At 47.4% G+C, this 25348-nt stretch overlaps 1 protein-coding gene across 1 annotated transcript in view; it reads left to right on the forward strand.

Annotated features, from left to right (window-relative positions):
* The window catches only part of plxna2 (plexin A2), a 455628-nt gene that overhangs the window by 312043 nt on the left and 118237 nt on the right, over positions 1–25348 (forward strand). Inside the window, 2 exon segments of the mRNA XM_082962164.1 lie at positions 17903–18026; positions 20169–20322. Of these exon segments, the coding sequence (XP_082818290.1) occupies positions 17903–18026; positions 20169–20322 (278 nt within the window).

The following is a 25348-nucleotide window of genomic DNA, read 5'->3' on the forward strand; positions in this document are numbered from 1 at the left end:
ACAGGAACATCATCATCTCTCGCTCTTCAGCTCTGACCGGCCCTGAATGGACCAACAGCTGTTGGTTAACTGGCGGTCTGGTCTGACCACGGTCTTAACCACTCAGAGCAGTAAACGGTCTAGTGCAGTGTCACTCTATTCCCTGCAACCCCTGCACGATTACCTACCTAATCACTCTGAAGATGCTTTACCTTGTCAATGTTTACCACATTACAGGGGGTTGATGATCAGATTTGAGTTTGATCCAGAGAGGAGATGTGTAGGGTGAGGAGGGGTCACCCAGAATGAAAGCGTGTCACTTCCGATGGACGGCCACATACTAATACTGGCTGGCAGGTAGCTTAGTGGTTAGCGCGATGGGCCAGTAACCGAGAGGTCACTGGTTCAAATACCTGATCCGACAAGGTGAAAACTGTTGATGTGCCTTTGGGCAAGGCACTTACTCCAAGGGTGCTATACTACTATGGCTCACCCTGTAAAACAACACATTCCACTGTACATATCTGGTGTATGTGAAAATATAACATTTTCTTTTGGGGGGGCCTTTAAAGGTGCAGGGGAGACTAGTTAGAGGAGAATAGTGAAATGAACATACAGTAACACAACATTATGTACAATTAATACAAATATAAACGCAAGATGTAAAGTGTTGGTCCTATGGTTCATGAGTTGAAATAAAAGATCCCAGAAATTCTCCACACACACAAAAGCTTATTTCTCCCCAAAAAATCACACATTTGTTTACGTCCCTGTTAGTGAGCATTTCTCCTTTTCCAATATAATCCATCCACCTGACAGGTGTGGCATATCAAGAAGCTAATTAAACAGCATGATCATTACACTGGTGCACCATGTGCTGGGGCAATGAAAGGCCACTCTAAAATGTGCATTTTTGTTACACAACACAATGCCACAGATGTCTCAAGTTTTGAGGGAGCATGCAATTGGCATCCTGACTGCAGGAAGGTCCAACAGAGCTGTTGCCAGGAAATGTAATGTTCATTTCTCTACCATAAGCCATCTCCAATGTCATTTTATAGAATTTGGCAGTATGTCACAACCGTAGACCATGTGTAACCACGCCAGCCCAGGACCTCCATATCCGTCTTCTTCACCTGTGGGATCGCGTGTATGGCGTCGTGTGGCCGAGCGGTTTGCTGATATCCACGTTCCAGTAGAACTAAGTGTAGTCCTATTGACTCCAGTAAGCCTACGTGTAGTCCTATAGACTCCAGTAAGCCTAAGTGTAGTCCTATAGACTCCAGTAAGCCCTAAGTGTAGTCCATGGACTCCAATAAGCCCTAAGTGTAGTCCATGGACTCCAATAAGCCTAAGTGTAGTCCTATTGACTCCAGTAGCCCTAAGTGTACTCCTATAGACTCCAGTAAACCTAAGTGTAGTCCTATGGACTCCAGTAAGCCTAAGTGTAGGCCTATGGACTCCAGTAAGCCCTAAGTGTAGGCCTATGGACTCCAGTAAGCCTAAGTGTAGTCCTATAGACTCCAGTAAACCTAAGTGTAGGCCTATGGACTCCAGTAAGCCTAAGTGTAGTCCTATAGACTCCAGTAAACCTAAGTGTAGGCCTATGGACTCCAGTAAGCCTAAGTATAGTCCTATAGAAACCAGTAAGCCTAAGTGTAGTCCTATGGACTCCAGTAAGCCCTAAGTGTAGGCCTATGGACTCCAGTAAGCCTAAGTGTAGTCCTATAGACTCCAGTAAACCTAAGTATAGGCCTATGGACTCCAGTAAGCCTAAGTGTAGGCCTATGGACTCCAGTAAGCCTAAGTATAGTCCTATAGACTCCAGTAAACCTAAGTGTAGGCCTATGGACTCCAGTAAGCCTAAGTGTAGTCCTATAGATTCCAGTAAACCTAAGTGTAGTCCTATATACTCCAGTAGGCCTAAGTGTAGTCCTATATACTCCAGTAGGCCTAAGTGTAGTCCTATATACTCCAGTAGCCCTAACTGTAGTCCTATAGACTCCAGTAAGCCTAAATGCAGTCCTAGACATTCTACAGTAGCCTCTCACTAACGAGTGCTTCTGAACGATGTAAAGCACAGAAAGCATAAAATGTCCACTTGTTTCCAATGCTAACATCAATTAGGCCAGTGATGATAATGGCTGTATTGAGGGTGTCTCTCTGTGTGTCTAATGGCCAGGTTAACATTGTGTTCCGCAGTCAGAACTGGGTACTGGCACTGCATCAATCTCTCTCCCAAATGAACTGCTAATGAGATTTCGATCAACAAACATGCCCAACATATCAATAGAGCCATGTATCTATCTGAGCCATACAGAGACACAGTACCGTTATTATTAATGACGATGGCATATTTACCTACCGCATTATTACCATGGAGATGGGTTTGATATGGAAACCAGGCCGGGATCATGTCAGCTTTATCTTACGCCCAGTCTCCCTCCTCCCTCCCTCCATCCCTGTCACTTAATTTACAGCCAGAGACATGGAGGAGGGGCAGTAAGGTGGAGGGGGTGGGAGGGAGGAGGAGATCCAATTATTGTATTACTCATAAGCCAATTATTAATAAACCCATTTGGTACCCCATGAGAGGAGCCTGTTAGAGGAGCCTGACATATCTCCCTCCCTCCATCTCTCTATCTCTCTCTCCCTCCCTCCATCTCTCTTTCCATTACTCTTTCTTCCTCCATCTCTTACCATTGCTCAGAATCTTTATATGTCTCTCTCTCTCTTCTCTCCTCTTCCTCTCCTCTCTATCGCTCCTCTCTGACACAGAGATCACAAAAGGCATTTTTGTGCCTCAGAAATGCAACCCTCAGTGCAACATGAGTCAGTCTGAATAAATAAACATGTGTGAGACATACGTGATGTGAATGGTTGCGGAACATGTGAGTCTGAGCAGATGGGATGTCAGTGATGTTTGTTGAAATGTGTGTGAGTCTGTTTATTGTCTTGTTTATGTATGATTGTTATTGTTTGAATTTTTGACTCTTTGAACGGCTCTTTCCCTCCCGCTGCCTCCATTTAAATGGATATTCACACACATCAGGGAGGCAGCAGCACGCAACAAAGAGTCTCAAACACTCAATTTGAACTAATATCTCAACGAGATTGTTCAAGATTGACTTTGAAATTGGACGTCGATCCATGTCCTAAGGACGTCGGGAAAGGCCTTCAAAATCGGCCACTAGGGGCAACAGTGAAAGCTATTACCATCAAGTGGGCTTGGGTTTTGCTAGGGCATGGTGGACAGGGATGGAGGATAGGTTTGGGTTTTGCTAGGGCGTGGTGGACCAGGATGGAGGATAGGTTTGGGTTTTGCTAGGGCGTGGTGGACGGGGATGGAGGATAGGCTTGGGTTTTGCTAGCGCGTGGTGGACGGGGATGGAGGATAGGCTTGGGTTTTGCTAGAGCGTGGTGGACGGGGATGGAGGATAGGCTTGGGTTTTGCTAGGGCGTGGTGGACGGGGATGGAGGATAGGCTTGGGTTTTGCTAGGGCGTGGTGGACGGGGATGGAGGATAGGTTTGGGTTTTGCTAGGGCGTGGTGGACGGGGATGGAGGATAGGCTTGGGTTTTGCTAGGGCGTGGTGGACGGGGATGGAGGATAGGCTTGGGTTTTGCTAGGGCGTGGTGGACGGGGATGGAGGATAGGTTTGGGTTTTGCTAGGGCGTGGTGGACGGGGATGGAGGATAGGTTTGGGTTTTGCTAGGGCGTGGTGGACCAGGATGGAGGATAGGCTTGGGTTTTGCTAGGGCGTGGTGGACGGGGATGGAGGATAGGCTTGGGTTTTGCTAGGGCGTGGTGGACCAGGATGGAGGATAGGCTTGGGTTTTGCTAGGGCGTGGTGGACGGGGATGGAGGATAGGCTTGGGTTTTGCTAGGGCGTGGTGGACGGGGATGGAGGATAGGTTTGGGTTTTGCTAGGGCATGGTGGACAGGGATGGAGGATAGGTTTGGGTTTTGCTAGGGCGTGGTGGACCAGGATGGAGGATAGGTTTGGGTTTTGCTAGGGCGTGGTGGACGGGGATGGAGGATAGGTTTGGGTTTTGCTAGGGCGTGGTGGACAGGGATGGAGGATAGGTTTGTGTTTTGCTAGGGCGTGGTGGACCAGGATGGAGGATAGGTTTGGGTTTTGCTAGGGCGTGGTGGACGGGGATGGAGGATAGGCTTGGGTTTTGCTAGGGCGTGGTGGACGGGGATGGAGGATAGGTTTGGGTTTTGCTAGGGCGTGGTGGACGGGGATGGAGGATAGGCTTGGGTTTTGCTAGGGCGTGGTGGACGGGGATGGAGGATAGGCTTGGGTTTTGCTAGGGCGTGGTGGACGGGGATGGAGGATAGGTTTGGGTTTTGCTAGGGCGTGGTGGACGGGGATGGAGGATAGGTTTGGGTTTTGCTAGGGCGTGGTGGACCAGGATGGAGGATAGGCTTGGGTTTTGCTAGGGCGTGGTGGACGGGGATGGAGGATAGGCTTGGGTTTTGCTAGGGCGTGGTGGACGGGGATGGAGGATAGGCTTGGGTTTTGCTAGGGCGTGGTGGACCAGGATGGAGGATAGGCTTGGGTTTTGCTAGGGCGTGGTGGACGGGGATGGAGGATAGGCTTGGGTTTTGCTAGGGCGTGGTGGACGGGGATGGAGGATAGGCTTGGGTTTTGCTAGGGCGTGGTGGACCAGGATGGAGGATAGGCTTGGGTTTTGCTAGGGCGTGGTGGACGGGGATGGAGGATAGGCTTGGGTTTTGCTAGGGTGTGGTGGACGGGGATGGAGGATAGGCTTGGGTTTTGCTAGGGCGTGGTGTACGGGGATGGAGGATAGGTTTGGGTTTTGCAAGGGCGTGGTGGACCAGATTGGAGGATATGCTTGGGTTTTGCTAGGGTGTGGTGGACCAGGATGGAGGATAGGTTTGGGTTTTGCTAGGGCGTGGTGGACCAGGATGGAGGATAGGCTTGGGTTTTGCTAGGGCGTGGTGGACGGGGATGGAGGATAGGCTTGGGTTTTGCTAGGGCGTGGTGGACGGGGATGGAGGATAGGCTTGGGTTTTGCTAGGGCGTGGTGGACGGGGATGGAGGATAGGTTTGGGTTTTGCTAGGGCGTGGTGGACGGGGATGGAGGATAGGTTTGGGTTTTGCTGGGGCGTGGTGGACGGGGATGGAGGATAGGCTTGGGTTTTGCTAGGGTGTAGTGGACGGGGATGAAGGATAGGCTTGGGTTTTGCTAGGGCGTGGTGGACGGGGATGGAGGATAGGCTTGAGTTTTGCTAGGGCGTGGTGGACGGGGATGGAGGATAGGCTTGGGTTTTGCTAGGGCGTGGTGGACGGGGATGGAGGATAGGTTTGGGTTTTGCTAGGGCGTGGTGGACGGGGATGGAGGATAGGCTTGGGTTTTGCTAGGGCGTGGTGGACGGGGATGGAGGATAGGTTTGGGTTTTGCTAGGGCGTGATGGACGGGGATGGAGGATAGGTTTGGGTTTTGCTAGGGCGTGGTGGACGGGGATGGAGGATAGGCTTGGGTTTTGCTAGGGTGTGGTGGACGGGGATGGAGGATAGGCTTGGGTTTTGCTAGGGCGTGGTGTACGGGGATGGAGGATAGGTTTGGGTTTTGCAAGGGCGTGGTGGACCAGATTGGAGGATATGCTTGGGTTTTGCTAGGGTGTGGTGGACCGGGATGGAGGATAGGTTTGGGTTTTGCTAGGGCGTGGTGGACCAGGATGGAGGATAGGCTTGGGTTTTGCTAGGGCGTGGTGGACGGGGATGGAGGATAGGCTTGGGTTTTGCTAGGGCGTGGTGGACGGGGATGGAGGATAGGCTTGGGTTTTGCTAGGGCGTGGTGGACAGGGATGGAGGATAGGTTTGGGTTTTGCTAGGGCGTGGTGGACGGGGATGGAGGATAGGTTTGGGTTTTGCTGGGGCGTGGTGGACGGGGATGGAGGATAGGCTTGGGTTTTGCAAGGGTGTAGTGGACGGGGATGAAGGATAGGCTTGGGTTTTGCTAGGGCGTGGTGGACGGGGATGGAGGATAGGCTTGAGTTTTGCTAGGGCGTGGTGGACGGGGATGGAGGATAGGCTTGGGTTTTGCTAGGGCGTGGTGGACGGGGATGGAGGATAGGTTTGGGTTTTGCTAGGGCGTGGTGGACGGGGATGGAGGATAGGCTTGGGTTTTGCTAGGGCGTGGTGGACGGGGATGGAGGATAGGTTTGGGTTTTGCTAGGGCGTGATGGACGGGGATGGAGGATAGGTTTGGGTTTTGCTAGGGCGTGGTGGACGGGGATGGAGGATAGGTTTGGGTTTTGCTAGGGCGTGGTGGATGGGATTGAGGATAGGTTTGGGTTTTGCTAGGGCGTGGTGGACGGGGATGGAGGATAGGCTTGGGTTTTGCTAGGGCGTGGTGGACGGGGATGGAGGATAGGCTTGGGTTTTGCTAGGGCGTGGTGGACGGGGATGGAGGATAGGTTTGGGTTTTGCTAGGGTGTGGTGGACAGGGATGGAGGATAGGCTTGGGTTTTGCTAGGGCGTGGTGGCGGGGCTGGAGGACAGGTTTGGGTTTTGCTAGGGCGTGGTGGACGGGGATGGAGGATAGGTTTGGGTTTTGCTAGGGCGTGGTGGACCAGGATGGAGGATAGGCTTGGGTTTTGCTAGGGCGTGGTGGACGGGGATTGGAGGATAGGTTTGGGTTTTGCTAGGGCGTGGTGGACGGGGATGGAGGATAGGTTTGGGTTTTGCTAGGGCGTGTTGGACGGGGATGGAGGATAGGTGTAGTCCCATGACTCTGGATCAGAAGGTTGCAGGTTCGATCACATGTTTGGTTTTAACCCTATCACAAACCTTAACCCTTACCTTAACCATTCAGAATGTGTGGCTAAACTTTTTGTTTTAACACTATCACAAACCTTAACCCTTACCTTAACCATTCAGAATGTGTGGCTAAACTTTTTGTTTTAACACTATCACAAACCTTAACCCTTACCTTAACCATTCAGAATGTGTGGCTAAACTTTTTGTTTTAACACTATCACAAAACTTAACCCTTACCTTAAACATTCAGAATGTGTGGATAAACTTTTTGTTTTAACACTATCACAAAACTTAACCCTTACCTTAAACATTCAGAATGTGTGGCTAAACTTTTTGTTTTAACACTATCACAAAACTTAACCCTTACCTTAAACATTCAGAATGTGTGGATAAACTTTTTGTTTTAACACTATCACAAACCTTAACCCTTACCTTAACCATTCAGAATGTGTGGCTAAACTTTTTGTTTTAACACTATCACAAACCTTAACCCTTACCTTAACCATTCAGAATGAGGGGCGAAACTTTTTGTTTTAACACTATCACAAACCTTAACCCTTACCTTAACCATTCAGAATGCGTCCCTAAACTTAACCCGTAACTTCTAAATTTGACGTTTGGCGAAATGGAACGATACAGAGCAGCAGGAGCAACCCAGGGTGTCAAAAATACTTCGAAATTTGACGTTTAGAGAAACGTGGATAAACATCTAATTCTGCAGTGAGACTGTGAGAGCTTCTTGAGTATCTGGGTGTTCTGGAGGGAAATGTAGCTCAGCACAGCACAGCAGCTCAGCCCACAGCAGCTCAGCCCACAGCAGCTCAGCCCACAGCAGCCCAGCACAGCACAGCAGTTCAGGGTTGTCCTCAGTAATCATTCAAGATGGCAGAGTGTGATGATGTTATCTGTGCGTATTGGGAGCTTTGCGCAGTCTGCCTCACTACATACATATACACAGAGTCCCCAGACAGGAGTCCATCCCAGCAGCTGAGGCAATACAGACAGTACATTAGAAGTATCAGAGGGAAGGAGACAGCCGATCCTGTGACATAACAGATGATGCAGTAGACCTACTTAATCTTTGGATGGTGGACCTGTTGTTATATTAAACACCATCAAATATTCACCATACATACAGTATCCCTCCCTCCCTCGCTCCCTGTTTCTCTCCATCCCTTCATTCCTTTCGCTTGCATCTGATATTGTTCATCTAAACTCCTTTCGCCCCTCCAAGGGTATGGTGGTTCTCTGTCCAATAACAGACACTCCCTGTGTCTTTAAACATGGCACTTGGCGGGAAGGAGCTGCAATCAACCTGCCTCCGGTCACACCTCCACTGAGCCCAGAGAGGAGGTTAGGGAGGAGGGGAGAGGTGGAAGGAGAGGAGCGGAAATCTCTACCTGTCGCCTGCCTTTCCTGTCAGGGCCAGAGAGAGAGACAGCGACAGAGATGTGTATGTGTGTGTGTGCGTGCATGTGTGTGTCGGGGTACCTGCCGCGGCAGAGACGACAGCGTAATTGCCTGTCTAGAGCAGAGGGAGGCTGAGAGGCGGTGGTAGAGGACCTAGAGGTTAGTCCTCCACCACCATTACTACCCCCCATCAAGGAACTAGTGCCTTAGACCTCTGTGTCTCAATGGAGCTCACACCACTGACTGACTGACTGACTAGCAGACTGACTGACTGACTGACTGACAGACTAGCAGACTGACTGACTGACTAGCAGACTGACTGACTGACTGACAGACAGACTAGCAGACTGACTGACTGACTGACTAGCAGACTGACTGACTGACTGACTGACTGACTGACTGACTGACTGACTGACTGACTGACTGACTGACTGACTGACTGACTGACTGACTGACTGACTGACAGACAGACTAGCAGACTGACTGACTGACTAGCAGACTGACTGACTGACTGACAGACTAGCAGACTGACTGACTGACTGACTAGCAGACTGACTGACTGACTGACTAGCAGACTGACTGACTTACTGACTAGCAGACTGACTGACTGACTGACTGACTAGCAGACTGACTGACTTACTGACTAGCAGACTGACTGACTTACTGACTAGCAGACTGACTGACCGACTGACTAGCAGACTGACTGACTGACTGACTGACAGACTGACTAGCAGACTGACTGACTGACAGACTGACTAGCAGACTGACTGACTGACTGACTAGCAGACTGACTGACTGACAGACTGACTAGCAGACTGACTGACCGACTGACTAGCAGACTGACTGACCAGCAGACTGACTGACTGACAGACTAGCAGACTGACTGACTGACTGACTGACTGACTAGCAGACTGACTGACTGACTGACCAGCAGACTGACTGACTGACTGACCAGCAGACTGACTGACTGACTGACTAGTAGACTGACTGACTGACGGACTAGCAGACTGACTGACTGACTGACCAGCAGACTGACTGACTGACTGACAAGCAGACTGACTGACTGACTGACCAGCAGACTGACTGACTGACGGACTAGCAGACTGACTGACTGACGGACTAGCAGACTGACTGACTGACAGACTGACTAGCAGACTGACTGACTGACAGACTGACTAGCAGACTGACTGACTGACTGACTAGCAGACTGACTGACTGACTGACTAGCAGACTGACTGACTGACTGACGGACTAGCAGACTGACTGACTGACGGACTAGCAGACTGACTGACTTACTGACTGACTAGCAGACTGACTGACTTACTGACTAGCAGACTGACTAGCAGACTGATTGACTGACTGACTAGCAGACTGACTGACTGACAGACTGACTAGCAGACTGACTGACTGACTGACTGACTGACTAGCAGACTGACTGACTGACTGACGGACTAACAGACTGACTGACTGACGGACTAGCAGACTGACTAGCAGACTGACTGACAGACTGACTAGCAGACTGACTGACTGACAGACTGACTAGCAGACTGACTGACTGACAGACTGACTAGCAGACTGACTAGCAGACTGACTGACAGACTGACTAGCAGACTGACTGACTGACTGACTGACTGACTGACTGACTAGCAGACTGACTGACTGACTGACGGACTAACAGACTGACTGACTGACGGACTAGCAGACTGACTGACTTACTGACTGACTAGCAGACTGACTGACTTACTGACTAGCAGACTGACTAGCAGACTGACTGACTGACTGACTAGCAGACTGACTGACAGACTGACTGACTAGCAGACTGACTGACTGACTGACTGACTGACTAGCAGACTGACTGACTGACTAGCAGACTGACTGACTGACTGACAGACTAGCAGACTGACTGACGGACTAGCAGACTGACTGACTTACAGACTGACTAGCAGACTGACTGACTTACTGACTAGCAGACTGACTGACTGACTGACTGACTGACTGACTGACTGACTGACTAGCAGACTGACTGACTGACTGACTGACTAGCAGACTGACTGACTGACTGACTGACTAACAGACTGACTGACTAGCAGACTGACTGACTGACTGACTAGCAGACTGACTAGCAGACTGACTGACTGACTAGCAGACTGACTGACTGACTGACTGACTAGCAGACTGACTGACTTACTGACTGACTGACTGACTGACTAGCAGACTGACTGACTGACTGACTGACTGACTGACTGACTAGCAGACTGACTGACTGACAGACTGACTAGCAGACTGACTGACTGACTGACTGACTGACTGACTGACTGACTAGCAGACTGACTGACTGACAGACTGACTAGCAGACTGACTGACTGACAGACTGACTAGCAGACTGACTAGCAGACTGACTGACAGACTGACTAGCAGACTGACTGACTGACTGACTGACTGACTAGCAGACTGACTGACTGACTGACGGACTAACAGACTGACTGACTGACGGACTAGCAGACTGACTGACTTACTGACTGACTAGCAGACTGACTGACTTACTGACTGACTGACTGACTGACTAGCAGACTGACTGACTGACTGACTGACTGACAGACTGACTAGCAGACTGACTGACTGACAGACTGACTAGCAGACTGACTAGCAGACTGACTGACAGACTGACTAGCAGACTGACTGACTGACAGACTGACTAGCAGACTGACTAGCAGACTGACTGACAGACTGACTAGCAGACTGACTGACTGACTGACTGACTGACTAGCAGACTGACTGACTGACTGACGGACTAACAGACTGACTGACTGACGGACTAGCAGACTGACTGACTTACTGACTGACTAGCAGACTGACTGACTTACTGACTAGCAGACTGACTAGCAGACTGACTGACTGACAGACTGACTAGCAGACTGACTGACTGACTAGCAGACTGACTGACTGACTAGCAGACTGACTGACTGACAGACTGACTAGCAGACTGACTGACTGACTGACAGACTAGCAGACTGACTGACTGACTGACTGACTGACTGACTAGCAGACTGACTGACTGACTGACAGACTAGCAGACTGACTGACTAGCAGACTGACTGACTGACTGACTAGCAGACTGACTGACTGACTGACAGACTAGCAGACTGACTGACTGACTGACTGACTAGCAGACTGACTGACTGACTGACTGACAGACTAGCAGACTGACTGACTGACTGACTGACTGACTAGCAGACTGACTGACTGACTGACAGACTAGCAGACTGACTGACTGACTGACTGACTAGCAGACTGACTGACTGACGGATTAGCAGACTGACTGACTGACTGACTGACTAGCAGACTGACTGACTGACGGATTAGCAGACTGACTAGCAGACTGACTAGCAGACTGACTGACTGACTGACCAGCAGACTGACTGACTGACTGACTGACTGACTAGCAGACTGATTGACTGACGGATTAGCAGACTGACTAGCAGACTGACTAGCAGACTGACTGACTGACTGACCAGCAGACTGACTGACTGACTGACTAGCAGACTGACTAGCAGACTGACTGACTGACTGACTGACTGACTGACTGACTGACTAGCAGACTGACTGACTGACTAGCAGACTGACTGACTGACTAGCAGACTGACTGACTAGCAGACTGACAGACTGACTGACTAGCAGACTGACTGACTAGCAGACCGACAGACTAGCAGACTGACTGACTGACTGACTAGAAGACTGACTGACTGACTGACTGACTGACTGACTGACTGACTAGAAGACTGACTGACTGACTGACTGACTGACTAGAAGACTGACTGACTGACTGACTGACTGACTGACTAGAAGACTGACTGACTGACTGACTGACTGACTGACTGACTGACTGACTGACTGACTAGAAGACTGACTGACTGACTGAGGTCTGCTGTACTTCATCACCTTGGACAGGGCTCAGCTTACAGACCTGGCCACGTAGTGCTGTCATGCTGCCTCTACTGCCTTCAGCTGCTCTGGAGAGCTATTCAGTGCCTCACCACACTGATGGGATGCTAGAACAAGGCTCTATAAGTGTGTGTGACTGTGTGTCTGTGTGTGTCTCTGTGTGCATGCATGCGTGGGTGTGTGGGTCTGTGTGTTCAGTACAGGGCTATCCAACCGTGTTCCTGGAGAGCTTCCCGCTTTTAGGGTTTCGCTCCAACCCCAGTTGTAACTGATTCAGTTTATCAACCAGTTAATTATTAGAATCAGGTGTACTAGATTAGGGTTGGAATGAAACCCTACAGGACGGTAGTTCTCCAGTAACAGGGTTGGAATGAAAGCCTACAGGACGGTAGTTCTCCAGTAACAGGGTTGGAATGAAAACCTACAGGACGGTAGTTCTCCAGTAACAGGGTTGGAATGAAAACCTACAGGATGGTAGTTCTCCAGTAACAGGGTTGGAATGAAAACCTACAGGACGGTAGTTCTCCAGTAACAGGGTTGGAATGAAACCCTACAGGACGGTAGTTCTCCAGTAACAGGGTTGGAATGAAACCCTACAGGACGGTAGCTCTCCAGTAACAGGGTTGGAATGAAAACCTACAGGAGTTCTCCAGTAACAGGGTTGGAATGAAACCCTACAGGACGGTAGTTCTCCAGTAACAGGGTTGGAATGAAAACCTACAGGAGTTCTCCAGTAACAGGGTTGGAATGAAAACCTTCAGGAGTTCTCCAGTAACAGGGTTGGAATGAAACCCTACAGGACGGTAGTTCTCCAGTAACAGGGTTAGAATGAAACCCTACAGGACGGTAGTTCTCCAGTAACAGGGTTGGAATGAAACCCTACAGGACGGTAGTTCTCCAGTAACAGGGTTGGAATGAAACCCTACAGGACGGTAGTTCTCCAGTAACAGGGTTGGAATGAAACCCTACAGGACGGTAGTTCTCCAGTAACAGGGTTGGAATGAAACCCTACAGGACGGTAGTTCTCCAGTAACAGGGTTGGAATGAAACCCTACAGGACGGTAGTTCTCCAGTAACAGGGTTGGAATTAAACCCTACAGGACGGTAGTTCTCCAGTAACAGGGTTGGAATGAAACCCTACAGGACGGTAGTTCTCCAGTAACAGGGTTGGAATGAAACCCTACAGGACGGTAGTTCTCCAGTAACAGGGTGGGAATGAAACCCTACAGGACGGTAGTTCTCCAGTAACAGGGTTGGAATGAAAACCTACAGGACGGTAGCTCTCCAGTAACAGGGTTGGAATGAAACCCTACAGGACGGTAGTTTAACAGGGTTGGAATGAAAACCTACAGGAGTTCTCCAGTAACAGGGTTGGAATGAAACCCTACAGGACGGTAGCTCTCCAGTAACAGGGTTGGAATGAAACCCTACAGGACGGTAGCTCTCCAGTAACAGGATTGGAATGAAACCCTACAGGACGGTAGTTCTCCAGTAACAGGGTTGGAATGAAAACCTACAGGAGTTCTCCAGTAACAGGGTTGGAATGAAACCCTACAGGACGGTAGTTCTCCAGTAACAGGGTTGGAATGAAAACCTACAGGACGGTAGCTCTCCAGTAACAGGGTTGGAATGAAACCCTACAGGACGGTAGTTCTCCAGTAACAGGGTTGGAATGAAACCCTACAGGACGGTAGTTCTCCAGTAACAGGGTTGGAATGAAACCCTACAGGACGGTAGTTCTCCAGTAACAGGGTTGGAATGAAACCCTACAGGACGGTAGTTCTCCAGTAACAGGGTTGGAATGAAACCCTACAGGACGGTAGTTCTCCAGTAACAGGGTTGGAATGAAACCCTACAGGACGGTAGTTCTCCAGTAACAGGGTTGGCGTGTCCTGGTTTAGTATGTGTGCTGTCCATACGGACCCCATTAGGAATCTGAGTGATCCCACACAAAGTGGTGGAGAGACTGAGTGACAGGTTAGTGGAGGGAGGGAGAGAGGGATGGATGGAGGGAGAGGGAGGGAGGAGAGGAGAGAGGGGGTATGTACTTTAGTCAACATTCAGAAGCATGCACTTCAGCTAATGAGATAGCCAAGAGGTCAGCCTCTAACTACACATAGATAATGGCTATCTCCTGAAACCATGGCAACAACTCCCCCCCCCCAGGAAAATCAATGCAGTGTCATGACTTCCACCGAAGGTGGTTCCTCTCCTTGTTCGGGCGGTGCTCGGCGGTCAGCGTTGCTGGCCTACTAGCCATCACCGATCCATTTTTCCTTTTCTGTTGGTTTTGTCTTTGATTCGTTCACACCTGGTTTTCATTTGCTTTAATTTCTGTGTGTATATTTACCCCTGTTTCCGCGCTTAGGTTTGTGCGGGGTTATTTTTTATGTTGCTCGTGGAGGTTTCTTTCCTCAGTTAATTCACGTGTGTACCGTGTGTTAAGTATAGTAGGAGTGTTGTTTTCCTCCTTCCGTGTGTAACTGTGTGTTCCATTGTCTCGGCCGTTTATGGACCTTGTACCTGTACCGTTTTGGGACTTGCTTATTAAAGACGCTACATTGACATCTCTGCTTGACTCCTTCAGTACGATTACGCAACATGCAGGGCTTTTGTCAGCTTAATGACCTCTCAGGTTGGTCTGTCTAACTGTACCTGCACCATGATGTATGCATAAAACAGCACCCTCACTGCCTGCCTCCCTCCCTGCCTGCCTCCCTCCCTGCCTGTCCATTTGAAGTATTTAATTATTTGGTCTAAAGAGGAAGGAAAATGCAATCACGACGATCCACTTTTGTAGACAATACTGAATACCGACACACCGACAGAGCATTGTGCAAATAAAAACAACCTTCGCATGAACTGGAATTACATGGGTCTATTACTGAACTTTTTGTTGAACAAAAATATTTGAATTGGAAGAGGCTGTCACTGGCAAACATGGTAACCAGCCTGGCCTCATAGAATAGACGTAACATAGTAAAGGTAAAGCCGGGACACTCAAATGAGTATGATATGTTACGTTTGGTATGGTTACTTAAGGGATGGGTGGGTGTATAATGTGAACATCTAGCAACCCAAAGGTTGCAAGTTCAAATCTCAACACTGACAACTTTACATTTTTGCATTTGAGCTAATTAGTAACTTTTCAACTTCTTACTACTTTTTTAGCTACTTTGCTTTACTTGTTAACTAACCTTTCGCCTAACCCTAACCTAACTCAAACTTAACACATTAGCCAGCTAGCTAATGTTAGCCACCGAGTCGCCTAGCTAGAATTTGTAACATATCATACGTTTTGTAAATTCGTAACATATAAACATAATTCTAACGCGTAACATATCATACGAAATGGGTGATGGACATCCACAAATTAATATATTCAACACAAAACGTAACATCATACTCAATGGAGTGTCTCGGATTTTACATACAGAATAATACAAAATGCTCTGAGACCAGGTTGTGGTTACAGACCCAACAACATTACATAGTATGCCTTCCTTATGCCTTCCTTATAATACACAAAGTAATAAGGAAATGCGTCACTCTAACATTGTCACATCCTGGCCAGTATAAGGGTTAATTGTCATTGTAGTTTGGTCAGGACGTGGCAGAGGGTATTTGGTTTATGTGGTTCGGGGTGGTGTGTTTGTTGTAGGGGATTTGATTTATGTATTCCGAGGTTGTTGGGCACTGTTCCCTGTTTATGTATTTCTATGTTGATCTAGTTAGTTGTATGTCTATGTTTGGTTAATTGGGGTTGGGACTCTCAATTGAAGGCAGGTGTTGTCTATTTGCCTTTGATTGAGAGTCCCATATAGTAGGGTGTGTTTGTCTTTTGTGGGATATTGTTTGTGAGCACTGCTTGTTGAGCCTGCCACACTGTTGTTAGTATCATTTATTGTTTTGTTTTTTCTGTGGATGCCTTACTCTTTTTGTGAATTAAAAGAATGAGTATCCATATACCCGCTGCATTTTGGTCTTCCCTGCAACACCACGACATAATTCGTGACAAACATTGCCTGAAATGATGATTAAGATACTAATATAAGCAATATAACAATGGAGCTGTACAAACTATGGTATAAGGGAACGAAGAGCGGACAAGAGGAAAGCCGTAATTTCAATTAAAACTTGAACGAGCTTAGACGGACGTAGCCTATATGCCTATTTGTTCAGCACTTTTAAAATGGACAACGACAAATTTCAGAACATGGGCCGTTCTTACAGTTTTCTCCCTGTACACCAAGTCAGAACAGTAGGCTGAGTTCTGAGGGGAAGAGGGACCAAATTCCCAGGGTGAGACACATAGGCTACTAACAGCTTACTACACAACATACACTTATGGCCTAAACTCACCAAAGGCAAGTGTGCGAGGCATGATTGTATTTATTTTAGAAGGCATTGTTTTGAATTATAATGATCCAACCGAAGCTGGGCGGGTGGGATGTCCGCTATGACGCCTCGCTCAATTAGAACGTGCCCGCTTCTGGTGAGTTTTTCGCTTTAGTGTTACTTTCTTAGCTACATTATACATATTTCCCTAGCATATTACATCAATTATGCAGCAGCATACAATATATATTTTTGGACTCACCGTTGTTGTGCTCACTTGAAGAGGAAGGTGGCGTGGTGGTCCTTCTTCTGGGAAAGCTTCTCAATTACTTTATCATGAAAGTCTGGCATTCTCTGGATGAACTTGAAGTAATGCTGGATTGACAGCATGGCCAATGCATTCAACCTTTTCTGTCCCATTGTGTTGCGTGTGCAGGATTTTTCCTTTTAAGGGTGTTTGTTTTGGACCGTGCATGATGTAGGCTACCCTTCACCTCTAAAAGTCTAAGGGGGATATGGAATTGTTTTAATATGGTCATACCATGGATGATTTGGCTATTTGATTTTGAATTTTAGGACCCCTTTATGTATCTTTTTTTTGGTGTCAAATATAGAATTTGGCCTTTACTACTATAGCCCATAGAAACACATTGAATTACACATTTATAAATGGCAAAAAAGACTGTCAAATAAATAAATAAACCATGAGGAATAATGTTTTGAAGTGTCTCTCCTATGTCTAGAAGGTGTAAAAAGCTCAGGATAAATGTATGTTTTTTGGGACACATATTTAACCCCTTATTTTTGTTGGCACAAAACCAAGTTTGTATGCTGCTTTATTAAGTCAAGGATCTCCTCCCCATCCTCCTCTCCTCCCCGTCCCCCTCTACTCTCCCCCCCGTCCTCCTCTCCTCCCCGTCCCCCTCTCCTCTCCTCCCCGTCCCCCTCTCCTATCCTCCCCGTCCCCCTCTCCTATCCTCCCCGTCCCCCTCTCCTATCCTCCCCGTCCCCCTCTCCTCTCCTCCCCGTCCCCCTCTCCTCCCCGTCCCCCTCTCCTCCCCGTCCCCCTCTCCTCTCCTCCCCGCCCCCCTCTCCTCTCCTCCCCGCCCCCCTCTACTCTCCTCCCCGTCCCCCTTTCCTCTCCTCCCCGTCCTCTCCTCTCCTCCCCGTCCTCTCCTCTCCTCCCCGCCCCCTCTCCTCTCCTCCCCGTCCTCCTCTCCTCCCCGTCCTCTCCTCTCCTCCCCGCCCCCTCTCCTCTCCTCCCCGTCCTCCTCTCCTCCCCGTCCTCTCCTCTCCTCCCCGTCCTCTCCTCTCCTCCCCGCCCCCTCTCCTCTCCTCCCCGTCCTCCTCTCCTCCCCGTCCTCCTCTCCCCCCCGTCCTCCTCTCCTCCCCGTCCTCTCCTCCCCATCCCCCTCTCCTCTTCTCTGTCTGTGTATACAGGTGTTCTCAGAAGGACCGTTGTGAGCGTGCAGATGAGCCGTACCGTTTCACTGCTGCTCTCTCTCAGTGTGTGAAGGCCACGGTGTACCCAGACAGCATTGCCGTGTCAGAGCCCAGCGTGCCAGTGAGTTAACGCAGGCACACACACACACACACTCACTCCCCTACTCAACCACACCACACTAGCCCTACACACCGTCAGCATCCAGCTGGTAGTTATGGTATCATCTGAAACCAGGTTTTTACAGAGCTGGAGCTCTCTCTCAATCTATTCCAGAGTAATAGTGTATTGTAGATGAACACATATGCATGAACATCGTCCTCTGTGTCTGATAAGTGCACTGTGTGGGTGTATGTGTGTGCATATGCTTCCCCTGTGTCCAACATTTTGTTTTGTGTGCCAAGATGTGTGTGTGGGTGTGAAAGTATAGTGTACTGAGTAGTACAGTAAGTCAACATGGGCAGACTGAAACAGACAAGCTGCTATTGTCTTCTTTTTTATTCAGCTCAGTAATGCATGCAACCATGCACACACACTTTCACACACACACAATAACACTCTTACATTGTGCTCTACTTGGAACGGCAGCACATGGGAATACAGACACCTGTCCCTCCTGACGAAGGTCTCTAAACCGTCTTTGGTAGTGTTGTCACGATACCAGTACCACGATACTAGGACGATACTCTCTCTCTCTCTATCTCTCTCCCTCTCTGTCTTTCTCTGTCTGTCTCTCTCTCTTCTCTCCCTCCTGATCCTTCTAGCCCTGTGGTGTTTAGCGCCAGATAAAACGAAAGGAAAACTTAAAACAGCAACGGCCCAAAATAACAGCTAATAGAACATGCCTCTGAAATGCCACACTGATAATTACCCAGGCTCCCTCACTTCACTGGCTGGAGAGCGGCTGGAGAGCGGTGTGCAGAATACATTTATTTATAGGCTGAGCTGCTGAGCGCTCGCTCTAGCCTCTGTCACACTGCACTCCAGAGAGAACGACTTCAAACGCCTTTCTCTCTCTCTCTCTCTCTCTCTCTCTCTCTCTGTCGTGTGTGTGTGTGTGTGTGTGTGTGTGTGTGTGTGTGTGTCTGTGTGTGTACGTGTGTGTTTACTTGTGTTTCATGTATCTTTTGTGTTCCGATGAACTGAAGAGGAAGACAAAAACACAAATAAAATGTGTGCTACAGCTGGTTATTAGATAGTTCCCACCCACTCTTTAGTATGGTAGTGAAATACAGTAGCAACCAATTATCACAACGTAACACATTTTGCATTGCTCTTGTATGGTGGCCCTAAGGGACAAACTAGCTATTCAAATGTAGTGACAGGCAGTACAATGTAAGCACACTGTGTCACATGTAGACTGCTGAAGTTTGTGTGCACTGAAATGTGAGGTGTAATGTGTGGTTGTTCCTATGTGAGGTGTAATGTGTGGTTGTTCCTATGTGAGGTGTAATGTGTGGTTGTTCCTATGTGAGGTGTAATGTGTGGTTGTTCCTATGTGAGGTGTAATGTGTGGTTGTTCCTATGTGAGGTGTAATGTGTGGTTGTTCCTACGTGAGGTGTAATGTGTGGTTGTTCCTATGTGAGGTGTAATGTGTGGTTGTTCCTACGTGAGGTGTAATGTGTGGTTGTTCCTATGTGAGGTGTAATGTATAGTTGTTCCTATGTGAGGTGTAATGTGTGGTTGTTCCTATGTGAGGTGTAATGTGTGGTTGTTCCTACGTGAGGTGTAATGTGTGGTTGTTCCTATGTGAGGTGTAATGTGTGGTTGTTCCTACGTGAGGTGTAATGTGTGGTTGTTCCTACGTGAGGTGTAATGTGTGGTTGTTCCTATGTGAGGTGTAATGTGTGGTTGTTCCTATGTGAGGTGTAATGTGTGGTTGTTCCTATGTGAGGTGTAATGTGTGGTTGTTCCTATGTGAGGTGTAATGTGTGGTTGTTCCTATGTGAGGTGTAATGTGTGGTTGTTCCTATGTGAGGTGTAATGTGTGGTTGTTCCTATGTGAGGTGTAATGTGTGGTTGTTCCTACGTGAGGTGTAATGTGTGGTTGTTCCTATGTGAGGTGTAATGTGTGGTTGTTCCTACGTGAGGTGTAATGTGTGGTTGTTCCTATGTGAGGTGTAATGTATAGTTGTTCCTATGTGAGGTGTAATGTGTGGTTGTTCCTATGTGAGGTGTAATGTGTGGTTGTTCCTATGTGAGGTGTAATGTGTGGTTGTTCCTACGTGAGGTGTAATGTGTGGTTTCTACCTCTCTCTATGCAGTTGCTGGTGAAGGTGTCTGATGTCCCAGACCTGGCAGCTGGGATCACCTGTTCCTTTGGAAACCTGACAGAGGTGGAGGGACAGGTCAGCGGTAACCAGATCTTCTGTCTGTCCCCCTCCGCTAAGGATGTTCCTCTCATACCTGCTGACCAAGGTAGATACACACATGCACCTGATGTATCTGGCGAAGGAGGCAATTACAATCACCAATGGAAAACAATTATGTTCCACGATTCCATACTAGCTAGATTCACTTAGATGAACTGCCATTAAAGTCAAGGTGATAGTTGGCTTTGAGCCATACAGTTCTACCCAGTACAGCAGCAGGCTGTGGCATTACAGCCATTATCTCACTTCCTTCTTTTCCTCCCTCTCTCTGCTATTTATAAGCTCCTGTAGAGTCGTGTGTTAATGAGATGTTCGATGTTCCCTCTGTCCGTCTCCACTCTCTAACACACACACTGGTCTACATTCACTAATCCAACATCTGGTCCCATCATCGATCCAAACCCTCACGTGGGTGGTGGTCCAGGCAGCCTAATGAGCTCCCCCTGCCTGCAGACCAGTCTCCCTGGCTGGGGAGTGTGCTCCACACCAGCCCTGGCCTCATTAAGAAACCTGGAGGATGGATGACCAGGGACCAGGGCCTGTGTCCGGATAGAGCTGCCCACATTACTGCCCTCACATGGGGCTAACACAGCACTGAGGCCAGTGTAGAGGTACAGGGTAGGATAGACTGATAATGGGGAGGTACACAAGGAGTAGCTCAGGGATGATAGGCTAGTAAAGGTTGTGTTAAACAAGATGGTGTACATCCTCCTAAGTCTGCGGGTGGTTTTAACCTTCCGGTCTTGGAATTGTATCAACTCGCTACCCAAGGCTTTTTCTTGGGACATATAGTTAAATGCACTAAAAAGGAACAGTGGGTACATATTGAAGATACACATGCTCAACCCCAGAATCTTTTTGCGCGTCAATTTTCTAAGTATAAAGCTAAGAACATTAATAACTTCATAGTTAACAGTATAACAATAATAAAGAAAATGAAACGTATTATACAAGAACCAATATCACTCTTTAAAAACACAACCCTATGGTACAGTCCTTGGATAGCTTTTCACAAGTCACTGATAAAATGGTCTACATGGAAAACTAAAGGCATAGAAACCATAAATGACTTGGTAACAGGAAATACATTTATTTCCATGACAGAATTAAAATGCTATTTTGGACAGACCAATGTAGATATTTTCATTACTTAAAAGTTTCATATCAAGAAACTTCAGAGTAATCTTGAGGGAACCCTATTTGAGTCAGAAAATATATTCATATGATATGTAAGATAGTTAGATATGCAAAACATTGCAGAGAGCCTAACAAAATGTAACTAACAATTTTACGAAAATCCAGAATAAACGAATAAATAAAAAATGTATTACACATTCTACAGCACAACAGAGTCCTGTCTTAGTGTAAAACTAACAATGACTCAATAACCCAGGCCTTCTGGGAATGCTATATAGTCCAAAAGTTATGGGCAGAGTTAGAAAGTTGGCTGATAGAAGTATTACAATGTAAATTTACTTTTAACCCGTCTGTCTGCATACTTCCAGACATGGCATATGGGGGTGTAGTGAGATACTCAATGGGTTGGACGATACTTTTCGTTAACACAATGGAAATGTCAAATGTTTTATTATCTAAATGTTGGAAGTGTGTGGATGACAGAGAGACACAAAATGGTGCAGTTTGAGGCCGAGTGGCGCAGGGGTCTAAGACACTCCATCTCAGTGTAAGAGGCGTCACTGCAGTACCTGGTTCGAATCCAAGCTGCATCACATCCGGCTGTGATTGGGAGTCCCATAGCGCGGCACATAATTGACCCAGCGTCATCCAGGTTTGGCTGGGGTAGGCCGTCATTGTAAAGAAGAATGTGTTCTTAACTGACTTGCCTAGTTAAATAAAGGTTAATTAAAAAAAATATTGCTGAGAGTGATATGGGGGTGTGAGCAGGTGGGTCTGAGCAATAAGTGATGTTGTGGATGTTTGTGTGCATCTGTATGTATTGTCAACAAAAAAATTGGAATAAAATCATAAAATAAAAACAATAGATGGTGTATTCATGTGCCTTTCCAAATAAGGTAAATAGGCCCAATCCAAGGTTATTTTTCTCTGCTAGATTTTTCTTTCTGCTAGAGAACCAGGTTTTGAGCCCAGGTTTTATGAGCACTGAAGTATTTCAGAGCTCTACATGTATCAAAAGGTAGAACATGTAATATTCATGTGTGACGTCATAGGTGATCACACACACATACAATCACTGTAGATGATTAAACACACTATTTGTGTGTGTGTGCGTGCTGTCACAGTGATGTAATCCCATCTGAGAGTAAAATGTCAGCCATGTTTACCCAACAGTCACCAGGTCGGTGGCGTGTGGGGTCTTATATGAATGTCTCTCAGGGTGAATGTCAGTTCATGGTGAATGTCAGTTTATCCCCTCATAATCTCCCTCTCAATCCCACCTCATATACACACACACACACCCTGCCCCTCATCAGCCAGGACTAGCCGGCCACCTACCTACCTACCAACCAACCAGGGGAGAGGTTATTGACCAGATGAACATTGATCATGTGCAGAAGTAATGAGTGAAGGAAGGGGAAGAGAGGGAGGGTACAGTGGAGGAGCTAGGGAAGGGAGGGAGGAAGGAAGGACAGAGTGAAAGAGGAAGATGGAGGGAGGGGAGGTTTTATCTGCCTGAGAGGGAAACAAAATGGCAGACACAGGAACAACATATACACTACCGTTCAAAAGTTTGGAGTCACTTAGAAATGTCCTTGTTTTCCATGAAAACAAACATGCAATTAGTTGCAAAATGAATAGGAAATATAGTCAAGACATTGACAAGGTTATAAGTAATGATTTTTAATTGAAATAATAATTGTGTCCTTCAAACTTTGCTTTCGTCAAAGAATCCTCCATTTGCAGCACATTACAGCCTTGCAGACCTTTGGCATTCTAGTTGTCAATTTGTTGAGGTAATCTGAAGAGATTTCACCACATGCTTCCCCTGAAGCACCTCCCACAAATTGGCTTGATGGGCACTTCTTACAACCATACGGTCAAGCTGCTCCCACAACAGCTCAATAGGGTTGAGATCCTGGTGACTGTGCTGGCCACTCCATTATAGACAGAATACCAGCTGACTGCTTCTTCCCTAAATAGTTCTTGCATAGTTTGGAGCTGTGCTTTGGGTCATTGTCCTGTTGTAGGAGGAAATTGGCTCCAATTAAGCGCCGTCCACAGGGTATGGCAAGGCATTGCAAAATGGAGTGATAGCCTTCCTTCTTCAAGATCCGTTTTACCCTGTACAAATCTCCCACTTTACCACCAACAAAGCACACCCAGACCATCACATTGCCTCCACCATGCTTGACAGATGGTGTCAAGCACTCCTCCAGCATCTTTTCAGTTTTTCTGCATCTCATGAATGTTCTTCTTTGTGATCCGAACACCTCAAACTTAGATTAGTCTGTCCATAACACTTTTTTCCAATCTTCCTCTGTCCAGTGTCTGTGTTCTTTTGCCCATCTTAATCTTTTCTTTTTATTGGCCAGTCTGAGATATGTATTTTTCTTTGCAACTCTGCCTAGAAGGCCAGCATCCCAGAGTCACCTCTTCACTCTTGACGTTGAGACTGGTGTTTTGCGGGTACTATTTAATGAAGTTGCCAGTTGAGGACTTGTGAGGTGTCTGTTTCTCAAAGTAGACACTCTAATGTACTTGTCCTCTTGCTCAGTTGTGCACCGGGGCCTCCCACTCCTCTTTCTATTCTGGTTAGAGCCAGTTTACACTGTTCTGTGAAGGGAGTAGTACACATCATTGTACACGATCTTCAGTTGCTTGGCAATTTCTCACATGGAATACCCTTCATTTCTCAGAACAAGAATATATTGATGAGTTTCAGAAGAAAGGTCTTTGTTTCTGGCCATTTTGAGCCTGTAATCAAACCCACAAATGCTGATCCTCCAGATACTCAACTAGTCTAAAGAAGGCCAGTTTTGTTGCTTCTTTAAGCAGGACAACAGTTTTCAGCTGTGCTAACATAATTGCAAAAGGGTTTTCTAATGATCAATTAGCCTTTTAAAATGATAAACTTGGATTAGCTAACACAACGTGCCATTGGAACACAGGAGTGATGGTTGCTGATAATGTGCCTCTGTACGCCTATGTAGATATTCCATAACAAATTGGCCGTTTCCAGCTACAATAGTCACTTACAACATGAACAATGTCTACACTGTCATTCTGATCAATTTGATGTTATTTTAATGGACAAAAAATGTGCTTTTCTTTCAAAAACAAGGACATTTCTAAGTGACCCCAAACTTTTGAACGGTAGTGTATGTTTTATTGTCACATACACCAGATAGGTGCAGTGAAAAGTGCTGTTTTACAGGGTCAGCCATAGTAGTTCATCGCCCCGGGCAAAAGTGCCTTGCTCAAGGGCACATCGACAGATGTTTTACCTTGTTGGCTCGGGTATTCAAATCACAAACCTTTCGGTTACTGGCCCAACGCTAGTAGTTGCCAAATAGATGATGTGATGGAAAGCTGAAATGCAGAGCTGATGTAGTGCACTGTTCAGTCTGGTGTGTGGAAAAACATATCCCCAACAGGTGCAGTGAGAGAGAACAATGTACTTAGGTTCATTAAAACCTCCCACACTATGAATCGTCTGAGCCCAAGCCTGCTTTCTGCTTTACACATCACATCATTCTGTGATCTGACATAGAGAGAGATGGGTTGGCTATTACAGGAGAACAGACAGGCTCTGTACTAGTGTAGATGTACCAGCCAGGCTCTCACCATCCCCAAAAAACACAGCAGCTTTGTTCATAACACAGATATTTCCCTTTGTCTTTATAGTAGAATAACTATGAGTTTGTTATTCTGATTAAGGACCACACACTGCCAAATCACTGCAGTCCCAGATGGTCATTTTCTAAAATGCTGGAAATGGAGAGACGATACCTAGTCAGTTGCACAACTGAATGCATTCAACCAAAATGTGTCTTCCATATTTAACCCAACCCCTCTGAATCAGAGAGGTGCAGGGGGGCTGCCTTAATCAACATCCACGGTGCCCAGTTGTTGTTGGGGGTAAACTGCCTTGC

The sequence above is a fragment of the Salmo salar genome, chromosome 15 (genome assembly GCF_965601325.2).
Source record: "Salmo salar chromosome 15, fSalSal1, whole genome shotgun sequence".
NCBI classification, from domain to species: domain Eukaryota; kingdom Metazoa; phylum Chordata; class Actinopteri; order Salmoniformes; family Salmonidae; genus Salmo; species Salmo salar.